The following is a 16,206-nucleotide window of genomic DNA, read 5'->3' on the forward strand; positions in this document are numbered from 1 at the left end:
CTCACTGAGAACGACACCTCAGGCTCAGCAAACACAGACTGTTTCTCCTCCACCAAGGAAAAAATACCAGATGGGATACTACATCTGACAGTGGTGAATGCTACATCTACAAAGATGTGGTTCCATGACATTTTAATGACCAGTGATGCCTTTCATGGCTTCTCCAAAGTCAACGGCATGACACTCACGTAACAGCAAAAGCAAGCCTGCTGAAATTCTGGTTTTGCACAAATATAACATTGCCTCATGTATGTGGGCTTCCCATGAAAACTCTGAGGATTAAATAGTTACCTTCTTTAAATTTTGCTTTATGGTTGTACTGTCTCTCTCCACAACCTTCATCATTTCTTGACTCGCCATATACAAGATGTTGGCTGCAGAAAAAGAAACAAGCAATAATATAAGTACACAGCAAATCTTTTAGAAAAAACAATACATGCCCAACCCTGCAAAAAAGTAAGGCAACTAGAGGAGTTATCATCCCAACTATCCCACTGAAAAGAATCCCAGTGACAGAAAGGGCAGCATTTCTTTGACCTAAATGAATCATTAAAAAGGCATATAGACTAAATTCAGTCACACACCCCCCCTTAATTAATTCCATAATTAATGGAAAGGGAAGGTCACCTTTGGAATGTAACTCTATCCATCTATCTTACAGACTTCTGAATCAGCCCACGGTGATGACTCTCTCTCTCCTGAGCAGAGAAGGAACTTTGATGACTAGCTTTCACTACATACTTTTAGAAAGGTAAAGGTAAGCATAATAAATCACCCATGAAGTGTTTGCAAGAGGGGACTTTTAAATACAATGCATACATTAAAAGGCATTACCAATCAATAGATTATTAAATTGCTGTCATTTTAATATGCAAGTCATCCAAATATTCAGCATAAATAATAAAAATAATGGCAAATAAAAGTATCATTGAAAACTGCAGTCCTGCATAATACTGATGGTACTTACCCTGACAGGGCTGGACTGGACACTAAATGTCTAAGTCTTACCTTTCTGGAATGCAAAGTATTAAAAATGGCTCAGTGTAATTTATTGTGAGTTGGTCTGCAAGGTACTGTCTCAGAGGCATCAGTGATTGAGTCTAACATTTGGATACCTAATGAAAAGCAATCTAATTTTATGAGGTGTTGAGTTCTGGCAGGTCCCATGTAAGTCAGACAGCAGTGGGAACTAAGCATTTCTGAAAAGTGGGTCAGTTTGCCTGGCTGCCTAAAATATTCATAAATTTAAACATTTTGATGCAGCAAGATGACACTGTGTCTACCTAGCCTGGCTTCTGTTACAACAGAACCTGCAGAAGCTTGGCAAGAAATTTTAGTGCACAGTCCAAAACCTGGCTTTGAACAAGCACATACCTGTTAGATTATGAGTTTTGCTACTAGAATAAACCTGATGTATTCAACTGCAGAATCAAGAGTCGCTACATGGCCATCAATGTTGCAGTATGTCTGCAGATAGTGAGAGGTCCTGCAGAGGTTGTTCAGACTTGCCCAGTTTTAATAAGGGCTATCCATTTCTGACATCAGTGCTGTACTGAAGAAATGTGCAGGTATGACTATGCAAAGAATCAGCACCTCTTTTACCCCTTTTTCCTGCCCATTCAACTTACTGTGCTATTAAGATGGCCAAGCTTCTCCTGCCAACACAATCTGAAGCCTCTGTGCTTGTTGAATTACAGAGACATTCATAATCTATATGTGGGAATGAAAAGCAATATTTTTCTCCTTTCTCACCAGTTTGCAAAACCAGTGAAGACCCTGAATGGCTAAATTACTTTAAAGGATTACAATTACCAGGTCCTAGAATGACCGAAAGTATTCTTAAATACTAAACCCTCTCCTGAAAAACAGGAGAAAATTAAAAGACACTGACTATTTTGTAAATCTGAACCAATGACGTTTTGTGCACAAATAGTTAATGACAGTGTTGAATCTGATACTTCTCTGAGACAGGAGTAATACATTCTTACAATGTGTGATAGGGGAGGAAATGGCAATCACACAGGTCTTCGGTGGTGACCAAAACATGGAGTTGGCTGAATTCCAGCAGTGCTCTACGGAAACAGAACACCACTGGACCGATGAGTGATGGCTCCGGAGATCAAATGTTAAAAGACAAAGCCAGTACTCTCAAGTGAGAAAAAAAAAATATCCTAGAAAGTATTATCTACTTCTGAGCCAGCCAAAGAACATGCAATTCATTTATATGCCTGCAGAGCTCTGTCTTTTCTAATTAAATGTTGAACGCAGCTAGTGCAAGTTCTTCCTTTCCTAGACAAGATGAAAGGGTTGCTGATGTGATATCATGTAGACAATCCAGTAAATGTGCTCATCTCGTCTTATTCTAGTGGGCAAAGGAGCCTCCACACAGTTTTGTGTCTAGCAACTCAGTCATCTAATCCTGTGGCGCAGCTGGCAAAAGTCTGTCCATCTACAGTATGGTTAAGTTGATAACCTGACATTGGCTGCCTTTTTCTCAATTCAGCTCCAAATGCTAATGCATTATACACCTTTGTTTTTAGGATACGCATCTTAGAATGCACCTTCAAAAATTATCTAGCAAAACTTTAAATGACAGGCATGAAAGACAATGAGGAATTCCATAGGTATTGAATCAATTTCAGATTGATTCCTGTTTCTAATGTGACAAATACAACCTTAATGCTCAAAACTCCTATGTATAAATCAAGTTGTCTGTCCATCAAAAGCACTGCTCTGTGTCAGAATGAAAGGCAGAACATGGAGAGCAGACCTTGCTAACCTAGGTACTGGTCCTTCAGGTAATGGATGTGGCTTAGTGTGGATTTACAAGATTTCACAAAGCAGTAAGTGCAAGAGCCTGGATTTGGCACAATGTGGCAACAGGACTTCTACCCAACCCATTATATGAGGATTTTAGTATGCCAGGCCTTCTGTTTTCCAGTCCAGAATAAGAGTCTTGTTAGTAGGAAACAGTGGCTAGCCTACCCACAGTCAGAACTTTTACCATTACTTTGCAGCATCAGCAGTGGATGGTAGGCAGGGATGAAAATACTGGTGGCCATCAGTGCAGAACCTGACACATACCGGTTCAATTCAACGTTACTAGGATTCTGAAGGCAGTTCTGCCCCTCCAGCTCAGTCATACAGCAAAAGTGGGAACAGTAAGTACTCCCCTGCTCCCCTTCTCCATCTTACAGGTTTCTCTGTCCTACTTCTTGTTTTTGGTGGGTTTTGCTCATATTTCTGTGTGTTTTTTGCAGTAAAAAAAAGAAATGGAATTCACACATTTAGTAAACTTAGATTAATCATAAATACCCTAAAAGTAAAACTGTAAGACAGCAAAGGCAATGATGACAGTACTTGAAAAGGAACCGTCTCTGAAGGCTTGTGTACTGTGCAAGGAAGGGAACCAGGAAGGCAGGATTAAGCTAAACCGGATGAATGGCAAGGTTCAAGCGTCTATTTCAACCAAACAGAAATCCTTCAAATTTTGGAAACATGATCCTAGGGAAACCAATAAACAGGAACTTAAACTTCAGCAAGCGTTAAGTAAGAGGAAATTGCAAAGAGCAAAAGTAGGTTTCCAAGAACAAACACTGAAAGATTTAAAAATAAACAATAAAATATTCCTCAGGTTTATCAGAAACAAGAGGGCTACAACAGAATTTGTACAGGCTATGGGAGCAGCTAAAGAGGATAATGACACTGTTTGGAAGCTAAATTACTTTGCATTCTTTTTTTTTTGCATTCAACTTTCTTGTGCAATACATTCAGGGGGCTTCTGCTCTCTATATTGTTTTTCTGGCAATAATTTCTCTTTGAGTAGTGAGGTATCAACAAATAGCAACAGTGGAGAACATAGAATATATCAAGGTTAGAAGATACATTTAAGAGTTTTAAAGAACTTTAAATACAGAATTGCTGAGTTGATAACAATTCTGCTACTTAGGAGTCACCCTGTCCTGTGGCTTGGGGATTAGAAAATACTGTCTAACCACTACCGATTTTACAAGGGAAAATAGCATTTTACTTATCTATTATTTCTTGAACACTTCAATAAACACAACCAGATGACAAAAATTGCTGGTCTTCTAAAAGCTCTCTTTTACATTTCACACAATAAACTTTGGTTGAAATGAAACAGCTGTAAAATGAAAGGTTGTAATGTGTTAAAAAATAGTCTGAAAGCAAAGGAAAAAGATTAGGAGTAGATTAGATTAGATGGTTTTCATCACAACAAGGAATAAGTTCTAGATTGATCACAAATACAAAAAAAAGTCATGATTATTACTGAAATCTTTAAATAATTATTGAACATACCTGGTGATTTGATAATTTCTGGGGTGGGTTAAATCACTCCTCAAGATGACTCTCTTTTCAGTCATAAAGCCTTTAGAGCTTAACTTGAATTAAATGCCTAAACTGAGATGAGATGAAACCTGACCTAAGATTCTAGTCCAGCTTCATATTAAAATAATGGGTAACTTATTTCTTAATGATCTGGTCAATGGATAAGTAGATTATGGATAGCATTTGCACAGAACACAATGCTAGTCAGTTTGTGAGGACCAGGAAGTGAGAAGTGTGGGACAGACCTGAAGAGGAGAGAGAAAAAATCAACGCACTAGCAAATGAAATCTGAATTGAAGAAATGGTAAGCAACATACATGCAGGAAAAAATCATAATATTATTTTCCATTACAAGCTTCTAAATTAATGCAAAGAATGGAATCAGAAACTGGACACCCTTAAGATGACAGTCGTTCACTGTGCACATTTACTCAAAATTCCAATCAAATCATATATTATGTTTCATAAACAGTAGTAGGAGGATGATAAAGAATTCTGCAGTACCATTATAGAAATCACACAGCATGACCACACCTGAAAAACTGTGTATGCTGACAGGCACAACCTCTGTAGGACACTGCAAAACTGAGAATGGTGGTGAAAACAATCAAAGCAGCACAATGAAAGATGTGTTCTTGCCATCATGTTCATGATACTTCACAATACACCGTTTTTCCCTCTCTTACAGCACAATACAACAAAATGCAAACCAATAAAAGGAAGTACTTTTTTACTGTCACATGCAATTAACTATGAACCTTACTGCCACAGGAAACTGATAAGTATACGTATTTGCTGCACTGACATCTATGCATGTTGCCCTGAGCTTCTCTAATTGTTAATACAGTTAATACAATCAATCTTAGGGCAAATATCTACAAAGGCAAGATAACTTACACTCCCACAATCTCTCCTTTCATGTAATATTCTCTAGGTTTGCTATCATTCTTGCTTTGTTTCCTCTGGATATGCCCAGCAGCTCATCTCTCTCTTGAATTTTACTGACACTGTTTCAGCTCATGCTAGAGAGTGTTTCTCTCTTCAACAGTAGAGCCGTTTCAGCCCATGTACCTCTTCATACATAAAAAAATCATGTCTTACTTTACAACATGACATATTAACCCACATCAGCTTGTGACCCACGATATTCCCAGGATTTTGTCCTGCAGAACTATTGCTTAACTAGTGAGTGAATTTACCATCCCTTGCGCTTAACTTATGTACAGAACAACTCGGCTCTTTAAGGAATGACAGCATTCTCCCCTCCCAGCCCCCCAGCCCCTTCTCTTAGCTTGCGAAGGTCATTCTGCTCCTGTTCCTCTCCAGTGTATCTGCAGCATATTTTAGCATGGCACTATCTGTAAACTCAGCAAACACACACTGTATTCTGTCAGTCATATCCCTACCACAACTACTGAATACTAAAGGAATGAAGATAAGACTGTTACAAAACCCCACTGGCTACATCTTTCCAGTTGCAAAAATCCTCCTGAATCCCATTTTCCAAACTGTCCAAAATCTGTCTGGTACTTGTTTCAGGTATGTCATATTTCCCCAAATTTGTTATAAGAACATATAATGGGAGACACTGTCGAAATCTTTATTAAGGGCAAAATATCCTAAATCTACTGCTTCCCTCTAATCCACATTACACTGTAAGATGTTTAATGTCTATGGAAAGCTGTATTGAAAGAGATACCATTATAGAGCAGGAACAATAACCTTCTCTCTTGCTTGCTGCGGAATGTCAAACTGGGCTTCTTCAGAAAAGCTATTTTTCTCAAAAGCTAAGTCACAAGTTCAGGGAGAAACCTCTCTGCTATTTCCTAATGCTATACTCTGCTAACCTTGGCATTTTTTGAATATTTAGTTCTTTCCTTTTCAAAAAAACTGGTTCTGTTTCCTTATTTCATGAATACCGAGCTGCTTTTTCAAAGGAAATAACTCAGAAGAATTCACTGCCTTTTTGTGTGTAATTGGAAAGCCATCTCAAAAGGCTCCCAGGGACTGTTACTATGAGCATTTCAGCAGCTCTGAAAACCAGGCTGTGAACCGGGCACAACCAGAAGCTGAGGCATACAAAATGAATGGCCTCTGAAATCTTTACTAGGCTATGCATAGGAAGGTCGTCTTGTGAGATCACTTTGTCAGTGCTTGTTCTCTGGGGTTACAGTCTCTGGAAAGACTTCCAACCTGTGCTAATGCTTGCTTTAGCAGAAAATCTCTAAAGATTCCCAGAATCATTACCAAGAGTCCTGGAACAAATATTTATTGGTTTTGACTGTCATGATTTCAAGTACAATATAAAAATCAAACTAGAGCCCATGTGCTGAACTTCCTGAGTGATGAAGCTGTCTCATCGCAATCTGCAGAATTAGTCACTGCACAAAATAAAGCACATCCAGGAGTCTGCAGGACCCTGGCTCAAAATGCAAACACAGGAAATTCCCATAACGGGCTGTGTGGAAGTTGTATCGGAGTTGTGACCCTGGTGTACATGCTGAAGTTGGGGTGAAAATGTAGCTTCAGCTTCAATCTGTTTGGCATTCACCACTGTGTCTCACTACTCACTGGAGAGAGTAACATCTGGGGTTTAGTAAAGACAAAAGAAGTTTGAAATTAGTATTCTGAAAAATCATTACATGTGAAAGATAAGCCTGAATGTGGGATGAAAGGTCAGGAGGCCTGGAATTTTTCTGAACTATCACTGAAGTCCTCTGAGACCCTGTGCAAATTACAAAATCTGTATGTCTCAGTTTCCGCATTTTATAAACATACTTCAGGCTGCTATGTCAATGGAGTGGTTTTTGTAGACTGTCTCAAAAATACTTGAAGTGAAAAGCATTATGTAAACATAATGACTATTAATTAGTCCTTGAAAAATGTATTTCTTTAACAATAATGGAATTTACAGAGCCAGACTGATCATGTCCCTTTAGAACTGCTCACTACTACCTTGAATGCTGCATTTTACAGTGAGCAAATAGTAAAATCTTAAAAGCTATCCAATGAAAAACACATCAAAACCAGAGTTAAGGGCAAGCCTGTAAGCATTGGAAGTCAAGATGTGTCCCTATGAGAAAACTGTATTTGCTGAATTTCAGATGTTTCTCTAAACTGACTCAGCGAAACCAACACAAAAGGCTTGGAGGACACAATATTGCGCGCACGCACGCACACACTTCTGCATAAGATCTGCTGCCTCTGCTTTCAACAGGAATGCTTAAAGTGATAATGTTAAGTGTTTGAAGGATTAGAACTGTCTTGTAGTTTGAAAGTGGTATGTGTTCCTTCAATCCCTAACTGATAACTCGGTTCAACTGAAATAAGCTGACCTTGTCATAAAATGGTGAGTGTTTGCATTGAAATACAATGAATGAAAAAATAAATAAATCAGTGTTTGCATGAGCTTTACGGCAAGTTGATAAGTTTTCTACTGAAAGCAAGCCAATCTGCTTGCTGAAGGTGGAACTTAACCAGTGATAAATCACAAAAACGTTCAGTGTCTGAAGAACCCCACAGCATAGGTATGATGAGATGTGTAAATGAGATGAACAACAAATGTACAGGTTCCTTTAGTAACCTGGATATTCATATCCTGAAATAAGAACGGAGTTCTCATGGACTTGAATGTGGGTGCTTCAGAACTCTGGTCAGAGACCCACACAATGACCTGACAGCACTTGGCTTGGATGGTTTGCAGTATCAAGGCTGGAGCTCAGTCCTAAATCCTGACTCACAGAGATTTGACTCAAGAAGCCATCTCTATCCACTGAGGATACATGAACTGCAGTCCTCTCCTGAAAAGACTTTGGAAGAAAGGAATAAAGATTATTCTTTTCTCATCCTTTGCCTGCATGGCAACAACCCAGTACCTCTGGTCTCTAGATTCCTATCTAGGACACAGGCTCCTAAAGATTTTGTCTTGAATCAGCCTAGGATTTCTAGGAATGGAACATATCAAAGCTCCTTAGCTCTGTGCCAACAAATTTTTGCTTATTCAATTCGTTTATCTGGTTTAACAGTCTAAAGCCAATTTCAGCAGGTTTTTTTCTTATTTTTGTTTGTCTAATCCCATTCCTTCAAATCTGTATGCATATGCTGGACTGATACATTATGAGTTGGCCTGGGTCAGTGGTATAATCTAAAGCACAGAATGTGAAGCATATAACATGAATCTTTGCAGCATCATGGCCTCTGTAAATATTCCTTCATGTGGGTTTTTCACATAGCAACTAGGAAAGAAAAGGCATTTCTCAAAAAAAGAAAAAACTGGTTACAAATCTACAGAAACTGGTCAACATACCTGGTGACAGCTACAGAACCTCAAAGCATTTTTAATACATTCTATTCCATTTCAAGTTGATGATACCCCTTGTAATTCATAACCAGGTCACCAGAGTTTAATAATGAAAAAATCTATTGTTAATTATATAATTATCATAAACAATATGGCCTTAGAGCTCAAAAGTGAAATCAAAAGTTTTAATAGACAAATACCATGTCTATTGTGCTTTTAAAACATAAATACCTTCTTAAAATGTCCTGACTTTTTATATGCAAATCTTTTATACACACAGATTACCTTGAAAATGGAAGCCCTTCATTTATTCTCAGGTCAGGCTTATAAAATTAACTGCCAACTTAGTTTCTCCCCATGATCCTGCCAATGACCTTTTTCCTGCCCTGGTAGGATCATTCCCTCTCCATGGATTAAAGGTGATTAAGGATCAGTGTCAGTTTAGTCTTATACATTTGCTAAGCAGAGACGACAAACTGTGCCAAAATGCGTCTGATTTATTTGTGGGGGTTTTGTGATAGAGGAACCCTGATTGGGCTCAAATCAAGGATCTAGAAAAGAAAAGAGTGCTTTATATCATTGGTAGCTCTTTAACCCAAAGTGTCACAGTAAGGACTTAATATCCTTCAGCTAAATTATTAGTTTTCACAAACAATAATGACTGAAATCAATCAAGCTTTTCAGTGCTTAGGGTTATTTAACCACCAATTCAATTAGCCAGTTGTTAGATGAATACCTGTACCTATTGAGTTGAACTTCAAACACATTGATATATCTACAGTGCAGTCAAGCACTGTGACATACGCAATAGAAGATTTCCAAGTTTTGAAGAAACACGTGTCTAGCCGGGTTATTATTACTTTCTTTACGTTGTTTGTGGAAATTCAATCTTGAGTTGAAACTATGTTTGTATGGAAAGAAATCTTAAAAAAAAAAAAAGACTTACACATGATGCACATAACCCTCTTTCATTTTTTACAGATAAGTATTTTTGCCTTAACCCTAATAAACTTTGAGAGATATACATGCCCTTGATTAATTTAAAAATCAACTCTATTGTGCTGACATGACTAGATATTGTTCTGTGCGGTTTTGCCCTGTAGTCGGTATCTTAATTACATAAAAACAATATTGTATTCTTTGCTAGGCTAAGGAGATGAATTTACTGTGACAGAAAGAATAGAAAGAGATGCCATACCAATGAAACAACAGAGACAATGACAAACTAAAAAAACCCCAGCAAACAAAACAACTACCTTTTTAACTTCATTGGCTAATGAATTTCAGGAAGTAATCAGAATAGTTCCTTTTCCAACAAAAATGAATGGCTGTGAAGATAGCCCCAATCTCCACACTTTAATGGATGGACACACGCATTCTTCAACAGCTTGTTCATCAGTCTAAAATAAACATAAGACTACAAAGGGTTACCCGAGCTCACTTCATTTCCCTACTGCTGTTGGCTTCAGATTATGTTGACTCTATCAACAAGATTGTGGCTGTAGGTGTAAATTTATTAAGTCCCACACATCAAAATATTGTTCTATTTTGTAAGTTAGTAGGAGCTATGCTCTGGAATGGGTACAGGGAGAAACATGAAGCCAAATTTCTACTTCAGGGTCCAGACAGCACAATTTCAACAACATTAACCTTGGAAGAACGTACTATCTGATTTCCCAGAGTGGACAAATTCAGAGGAAAAGGGGACTACAGCCCTACCTTCAATATGCTTCCCAAATGCAAATCTGGTGCCACTACTCTCACCATATTTTGACCAACTGACCCCCTGAGCAGATGAATACAGAGACTGGAGGGGCTTCTTACACTGTCTTACTAAGACCACTGTACACTATGTATCTTTTTTCACCAAGAAATGAATAAACTTTCTTTAGCTAGAACTGGAGGAGTTTGTAACAGAGACCAGTGACCCCTTCGTGACTGTGGTGCAGGCTGTGGGTATTCTCTGTATTTCTGTAGGGTATTCTGAGACCCTGCAGCATGGTAAGTTTTTACCACCCCTCCTGGCCTACCTTGCCCGTCCACTACTTCTTGCTTCCTTGATTCTGTTCCCCACCTACAGAGAACCTATGCTTTAGATATTTTTTTTCATATGTATTCTATTAACTTTATTTTTCCAGGTTGAATGTCATTTAGTTAATTCATGCATTTTTCAGTAAAATAACACTTTCCAGCTGTCTCTGTCCTCCTTTGTGTTTGGCGCATTTAATAAAAGACAGCTCATTATGATTAAAAAACACAAATCTGAAGTGCAGCCAGGCCCAGAAGATACTGCTTTAATTCTTAAAAAAACTTTTGCAACTCATTTACAAATGAATATTAAGAGGTAGAATTAATCAGAACCTGTAACAGGAAATCCATTTCACACCACATATGATACAGCGTGTGGGATACAGCCTGTTACAGTGAGAACCTCTCAGGGCTAAGAAAGTAGCAAGTGACAACAAAGACACTGGAGGTCAACAAATACTGGGAACTCTATTAACGAGCTACAGCCAAAGTTTAGAGATACATACCACTAGAAAAGCTTCAGGTCTTTAAGCTTCTACCTCTAAGAATGATGCCTTTACCAACTGGCAGACACTTTTGCATTGCAGAGTTTTTGCCCTCTTCTTGGAAGCATTTTGTTTTGACTGCTACTGGAATTGAGAGGCTGGACAGGATGGACTTTTGATCTCATTTCCAGGTATTAGTTCCTGTGTAACTCAATAGTCTATCTCAGTTAGTATAATAATGCTTACATTCCTCAAATTTGGAACTCATTTTTTTGCAATATTTGTTACTGTCTCTAGGAAGATATCCTGCTAGGTTAGTACTGTACTATCAGGGTCACATGTACTGAACATCAATTCTACTAGATTCAGGTAAAACACTGAAAAGTGGCTACAACTTGCTTACTTAGTCCGCATTTCTTACATAAAAGTCTGAACAAAACTTTTTTATTAGTTTGCCTTCTCTGATGTTAGAGACTTACAGGTTTACTCTCAAACCCAAGGCATAGTACAGTACTTCCAGACGTGGCTTGATGGTTTGGAGAATAATGATTTATCTGCCTTTATCATCATCAAGTACTCATTTGTTAGAAAACAATCTGCTCTGTTGTCCCATAAACAGTGTTCTGTAAAGACCATATTCCACACTGGCTTGCTTTTGATAGCCTTTCCTCTTTTCACTGATCAATACCTTTGTAAAATGCCTTTTCCTAATCTGTATTACCCCCCTTCAAACACTAAATGCACCATCTCTTACTTTGACTTACCAATTTCCCAGCTTCTGCTTTGACAACTGAGAAGTCAAATTTCCACAGTCTGTTCTCTCACAACTGCTTTTCAACAATCAAACTGTTGCTGCTTTTGCAGGTTAAAAGAAGCCAGCAACTATTTTGTGGCCCTGAGGCCAGCTGGAATAGAACGGCTTGTTTTCACAGTTTTAATTTTTCCTCTACCCAAACTGCTTATTGGGAAAGGTACATGGCAGTGCTAACTCCTGAACCATGCCTGAATACTAGAAGAATGCTAGTTAGAGAAGGCTAAAACCATACCAGGAAACTCATTAAACAGTACAGATAATCATATGCCAGTAGAACCACCAGTCCTATGCTCATTTAGCTGATTCTAGAGGCAACCCACCTATCTTTGCCAGGTCGTACTATAGCATTTCTCTATCATACATTCAGCCTGCAGAACGTAGATTCATTCAGATATTCAGACATTTCCTGAATTTTTAGATCTGCTTTCCACTAGTACCTGACGTTTTTTGCTTATATTTTGGTTTCCTCAAACACTATATGTTGCGTCTGTTCATCTGTTTTGCTTGGTTCTTACTGTGGCAAATTGCCTCTTATTAGAGTTCTGAAATTCTGGATCCTAGTCTTGGATCTTTAATTAGTGTGTATGACATTGCAGGGCTGGAGGAATTTCCATCGGTCTTTTAGTCTTAAGGAGAATAAATGATACTGTGTCATTTTCAGCAGATACTTCTCCATCCTGTCCTTAGGAAGTACAAATGAAAGTTTTATTACCTTCCTAGGAAATCCAGTCTACAATTCTATTCTTATAACTAACTAAAATCTAAACTGAATCACCTTTGTTGCAAGGTACTCCATTACACATTACCTTGTCTATCATGGACATGTGAATTAAATTGTTCTTTACTTGAAAATTCTTACCACGTCTATCAGTTGTCCCTTGTTTAGTCTAAACAACTCTTATCTATTTTTTTTTCCTTGAAGGACATAGTTTCTTGACATCTGTCATGGGATTCACCTCATTAAATATGGATATCTAAAGCTTAATTTTTCTTCCTTCACAGTCAGTGGAAAGAACACAATTCATGTTATCCTAAAGTAGTCACCTAGATAGATTAGACAAGTGTCCACCAACTACGACAGGATTTTAAGGGGATTAGTGGATGAATAGAGCTCTATGTTTGTAGACATGTTAACTATTACTGTCCTAGCATAAATACATAAATGAAAGGCAATGCATTATGAAAACTGGATGAACAGTCTAAATGTTGCTGAATTCCTTCCTCTACAGACATCAAGCACACTACATACTGCTCTTTGGATGGCTTGGAATTTCCTCAGAAAAAGTCTCTTGAATCCATCTGTCATGGTCTGGTGGACACAATATTCAGCAAGTCTCCCTGTCTTTAAATACAGGTCCATACATCCTCCTTTCTCCCTGCTCTTCTTTACCAATAAATTTAGGTCCCTTTATATTGATATTCTAGTTCTGTCAGTTCTCTCACCTATGTCTGTTAAGCCAATTAATTATTAATTTTGATGATTTTTAAAAGCTTGCAAGACTACTTTATTTTCCATACTTTTGAAGTTTACATTACTTGCACATCACCTAGATCATCTACCATCTTCCTGCCAGTATTTCTTTGATGTCTTATAAATCTCTTTTTCTAGCATAATTTTAGATCCTTCATGAGTGCACTTTTGCTCATGATAGAGAATTTGTTTTTATCTTTCCCCTTAAACTCATCATCAGGCCTTCTTTACTAAATGATTCAATGTTAATCACTTTTTCATGGTCAAGGAAGCCAAAGCTCCCATGACACTGGTCTGATTGAAAGTGCTCCAACCTCTATACACCCATGTATACTTGCAAATATTCTTTTGAGGAAGTACAGTGGTTTTAATAACCATGTCTTATGTTTTGTGAAAAACAAGCAACCTCATTACACTCTCATTAGTCTCTCACTCTCTATAGCTTGTTTCCATACATCTTTCTTTCCCATGTTGACCCTGTAGCTTCCCAGGACAGTTCTGATACTCTGCCTTACAAAACTATCATTTACTGTCAAGTTTTTCACAGAACGCATCTGCTATTTCACTATTTGCCATTTAATTGCTATTATTGCTATTACTTTAGACACTTGTTTGCATTGGCTAAGGACCACAGTAGAGACTGGGGACACATTGTCAGGTACTGGCAGTACTGCAGATAGAAAAGCCTGAAAGGATGCTTTCTTCTGTCACACAAGAGACTCCCGCAGAACCTCTACAGATTCTTAGTCCAGTTTTTCCCAGAAGGCTTCGCTGATGCCTCCCTTAGTAAATCTGCCTGGCAGCAGGATAATTTCACAATAAACTGGTATTAAAAAATGCTTGAGAAATACTTAAAAAATATGCAAAACATTGGCAAGTTTTAATTCCCATTCATTCCTGGCATTTGTAAAGGTAAACTGGAAAATATATAAGTAAATTGGTAATTTGCTGAAAATTGTAGCAGAAGGAAAGAGTCCTAACCGACTGCCTTATTAGATCTTTTTTGCAACTAAGAAGTAGTTATACTGTGTGGGAATGCTGAAAGTCCCAGCCAAGAGCTGACTTCAGTGTGTCAGAGGCTATTCAGACCATCAGGAAAAACACAATTTCTGCTCTAAAGATTTTAGAGTCTAAAATTTGAAATTCTTGACTGTTCAACACTTGAGTTGCAGATATGAATACAGAGATTTGCTCATCCTTTTGAGAGACTAAAGCAGAGGGTACTAGAAGAAAACAGTATCACTTCAATGGGACAATTATTGCCAAAACCTACTATTTTCATGTGCAACAGAGCTCATCTGTACTTTGACATGCTGTAACATGGCTCTTTCAAAAGTCCTCTAAACTCTAAAGCAAAATTGCTTAAACTGCAAAGTGATGAATCAATTCTAGGTTGGATTCCCATGCTAAATCGAAATGCCCTGCAAAAAGGAGACTGAACTCAGGGAATGTACTACTAGCTGGTCACATTTTTTCCTGGTAAGTTCACCCATCTAATTGTAAGGTTCTTCAGGGGTAACACTAGTTTCCTTTCCAGTTTATTCTTTGCTCTTGAGGAAGCAATCTCTGTTCTCAGAAGCAGTCAGAAAACAGTGGTAAGAACTAATAATACCAAACAGTAGTGTAATTTCCTATGGGGAAAACATATTTTCTACCAGTAATTATTGCCAACAGCAATCTCGGAAATATTGTATAACTTATTGTTTAAAACATCAAACAGAAGGAACTGCTTAGTATCAAGGATGACTAATGCAGGAACATGTGCTTCCACACATGCACACACACATTAGATAAAATGTTGATGTTTAGAGGTTTACAAGATATAAACATTGACTTTGGGTTCTGCTTAAGTTTACACTTGAATTTAGAATGAAAACATACCAGTTAATAAATAACCATGATCGACATAAACAGGCAGAAATAGCTGCAATTGTTATGATGGACTTCTACAATATGCTTGGTACTATAGTTGCAGGAAGATCAAAACTATACAAGAAAATCAGGCAGCTGTGCTTGAGAAACCACAGTAGAGACTGAAGGCAAAAATAAGAAGCTATTCAACAATTACACCCAGGTGCTCTACAAACAATAGATGCTTTGTTGAGAAGTGTGAAAAACATTTATTTTGTGTGATTAAGCATGTGCAGGTGAAGTGGGGTGTGTGATGGAAACTGAAATCCTGCCCTAAGTTACTTTGGAACAACTCCCATCATCTTCAAATGACAGAACTATCCCTTAGCTGGAAAAATTAATCTCCAGTTTAAGATCTCACATACCCTGGCAGATGGCTGTAATGACGGGATTTCTGCTGGAGTCCAGATTTTTGGTTTTGGAAAGTGTCTGCTCTCTTACCCTGCAAAAGGAGCATAGAAAGGTCTGGTGTTGGTGGTGCTCAGTCCCACAGGGAGCGGCCAGGATGGACACTGCAGCGATTTAGCATCTCCACACTGTGGTTCCTGTCTGAGCTTTACTAGGATTAATATGCTCTACTAGATGAGGGTTTATGCATGTGAGTTGCATATGGAGGTCAGTTTAAGTGCTTTTCTGGATAGGGACCTGATGCTGACTCTTTCTTGAGGAACCCCTGATGAAATTCAGCAACTGAACTACCCATCCTTTGAACCAGGTGAACTTCCTCTCATGTGGAGTGGCCTTGATTGGCTTGACGGGTGAACTCTACACCAACCTTCATTAAACATAAACCACTGTTTTTAAAGCTCATTTTAAATAGACCTGACCATTGCACTAACAAGCAAGC

The 16,206-nt window shown here is 38.1% G+C and overlaps 1 protein-coding gene across 4 annotated transcripts in view; it reads right to left on the bottom strand.

Moving 5' to 3' along the window:
- The window catches only part of LDAH (lipid droplet associated hydrolase), a 124,634-nt gene that overhangs the window by 16,634 nt on the left and 91,794 nt on the right, over positions 1–16,206 (bottom strand). For all 4 annotated transcript variants that reach the window (XM_055713710.1, XM_055713709.1, XM_055713712.1 and 1 more), the window contains one exon: positions 292–374. In XM_055713710.1, the coding sequence (XP_055569685.1) occupies positions 292–374 (83 nt within the window). The remainder of the gene's footprint in view (positions 1–291; positions 375–16,206) is intronic.

This window comes from Falco cherrug, chromosome 6 (assembly GCF_023634085.1).
Source record: "Falco cherrug isolate bFalChe1 chromosome 6, bFalChe1.pri, whole genome shotgun sequence".
In the NCBI taxonomy this organism is placed as follows: Eukaryota; Metazoa; Chordata; class Aves; order Falconiformes; family Falconidae; genus Falco; species Falco cherrug.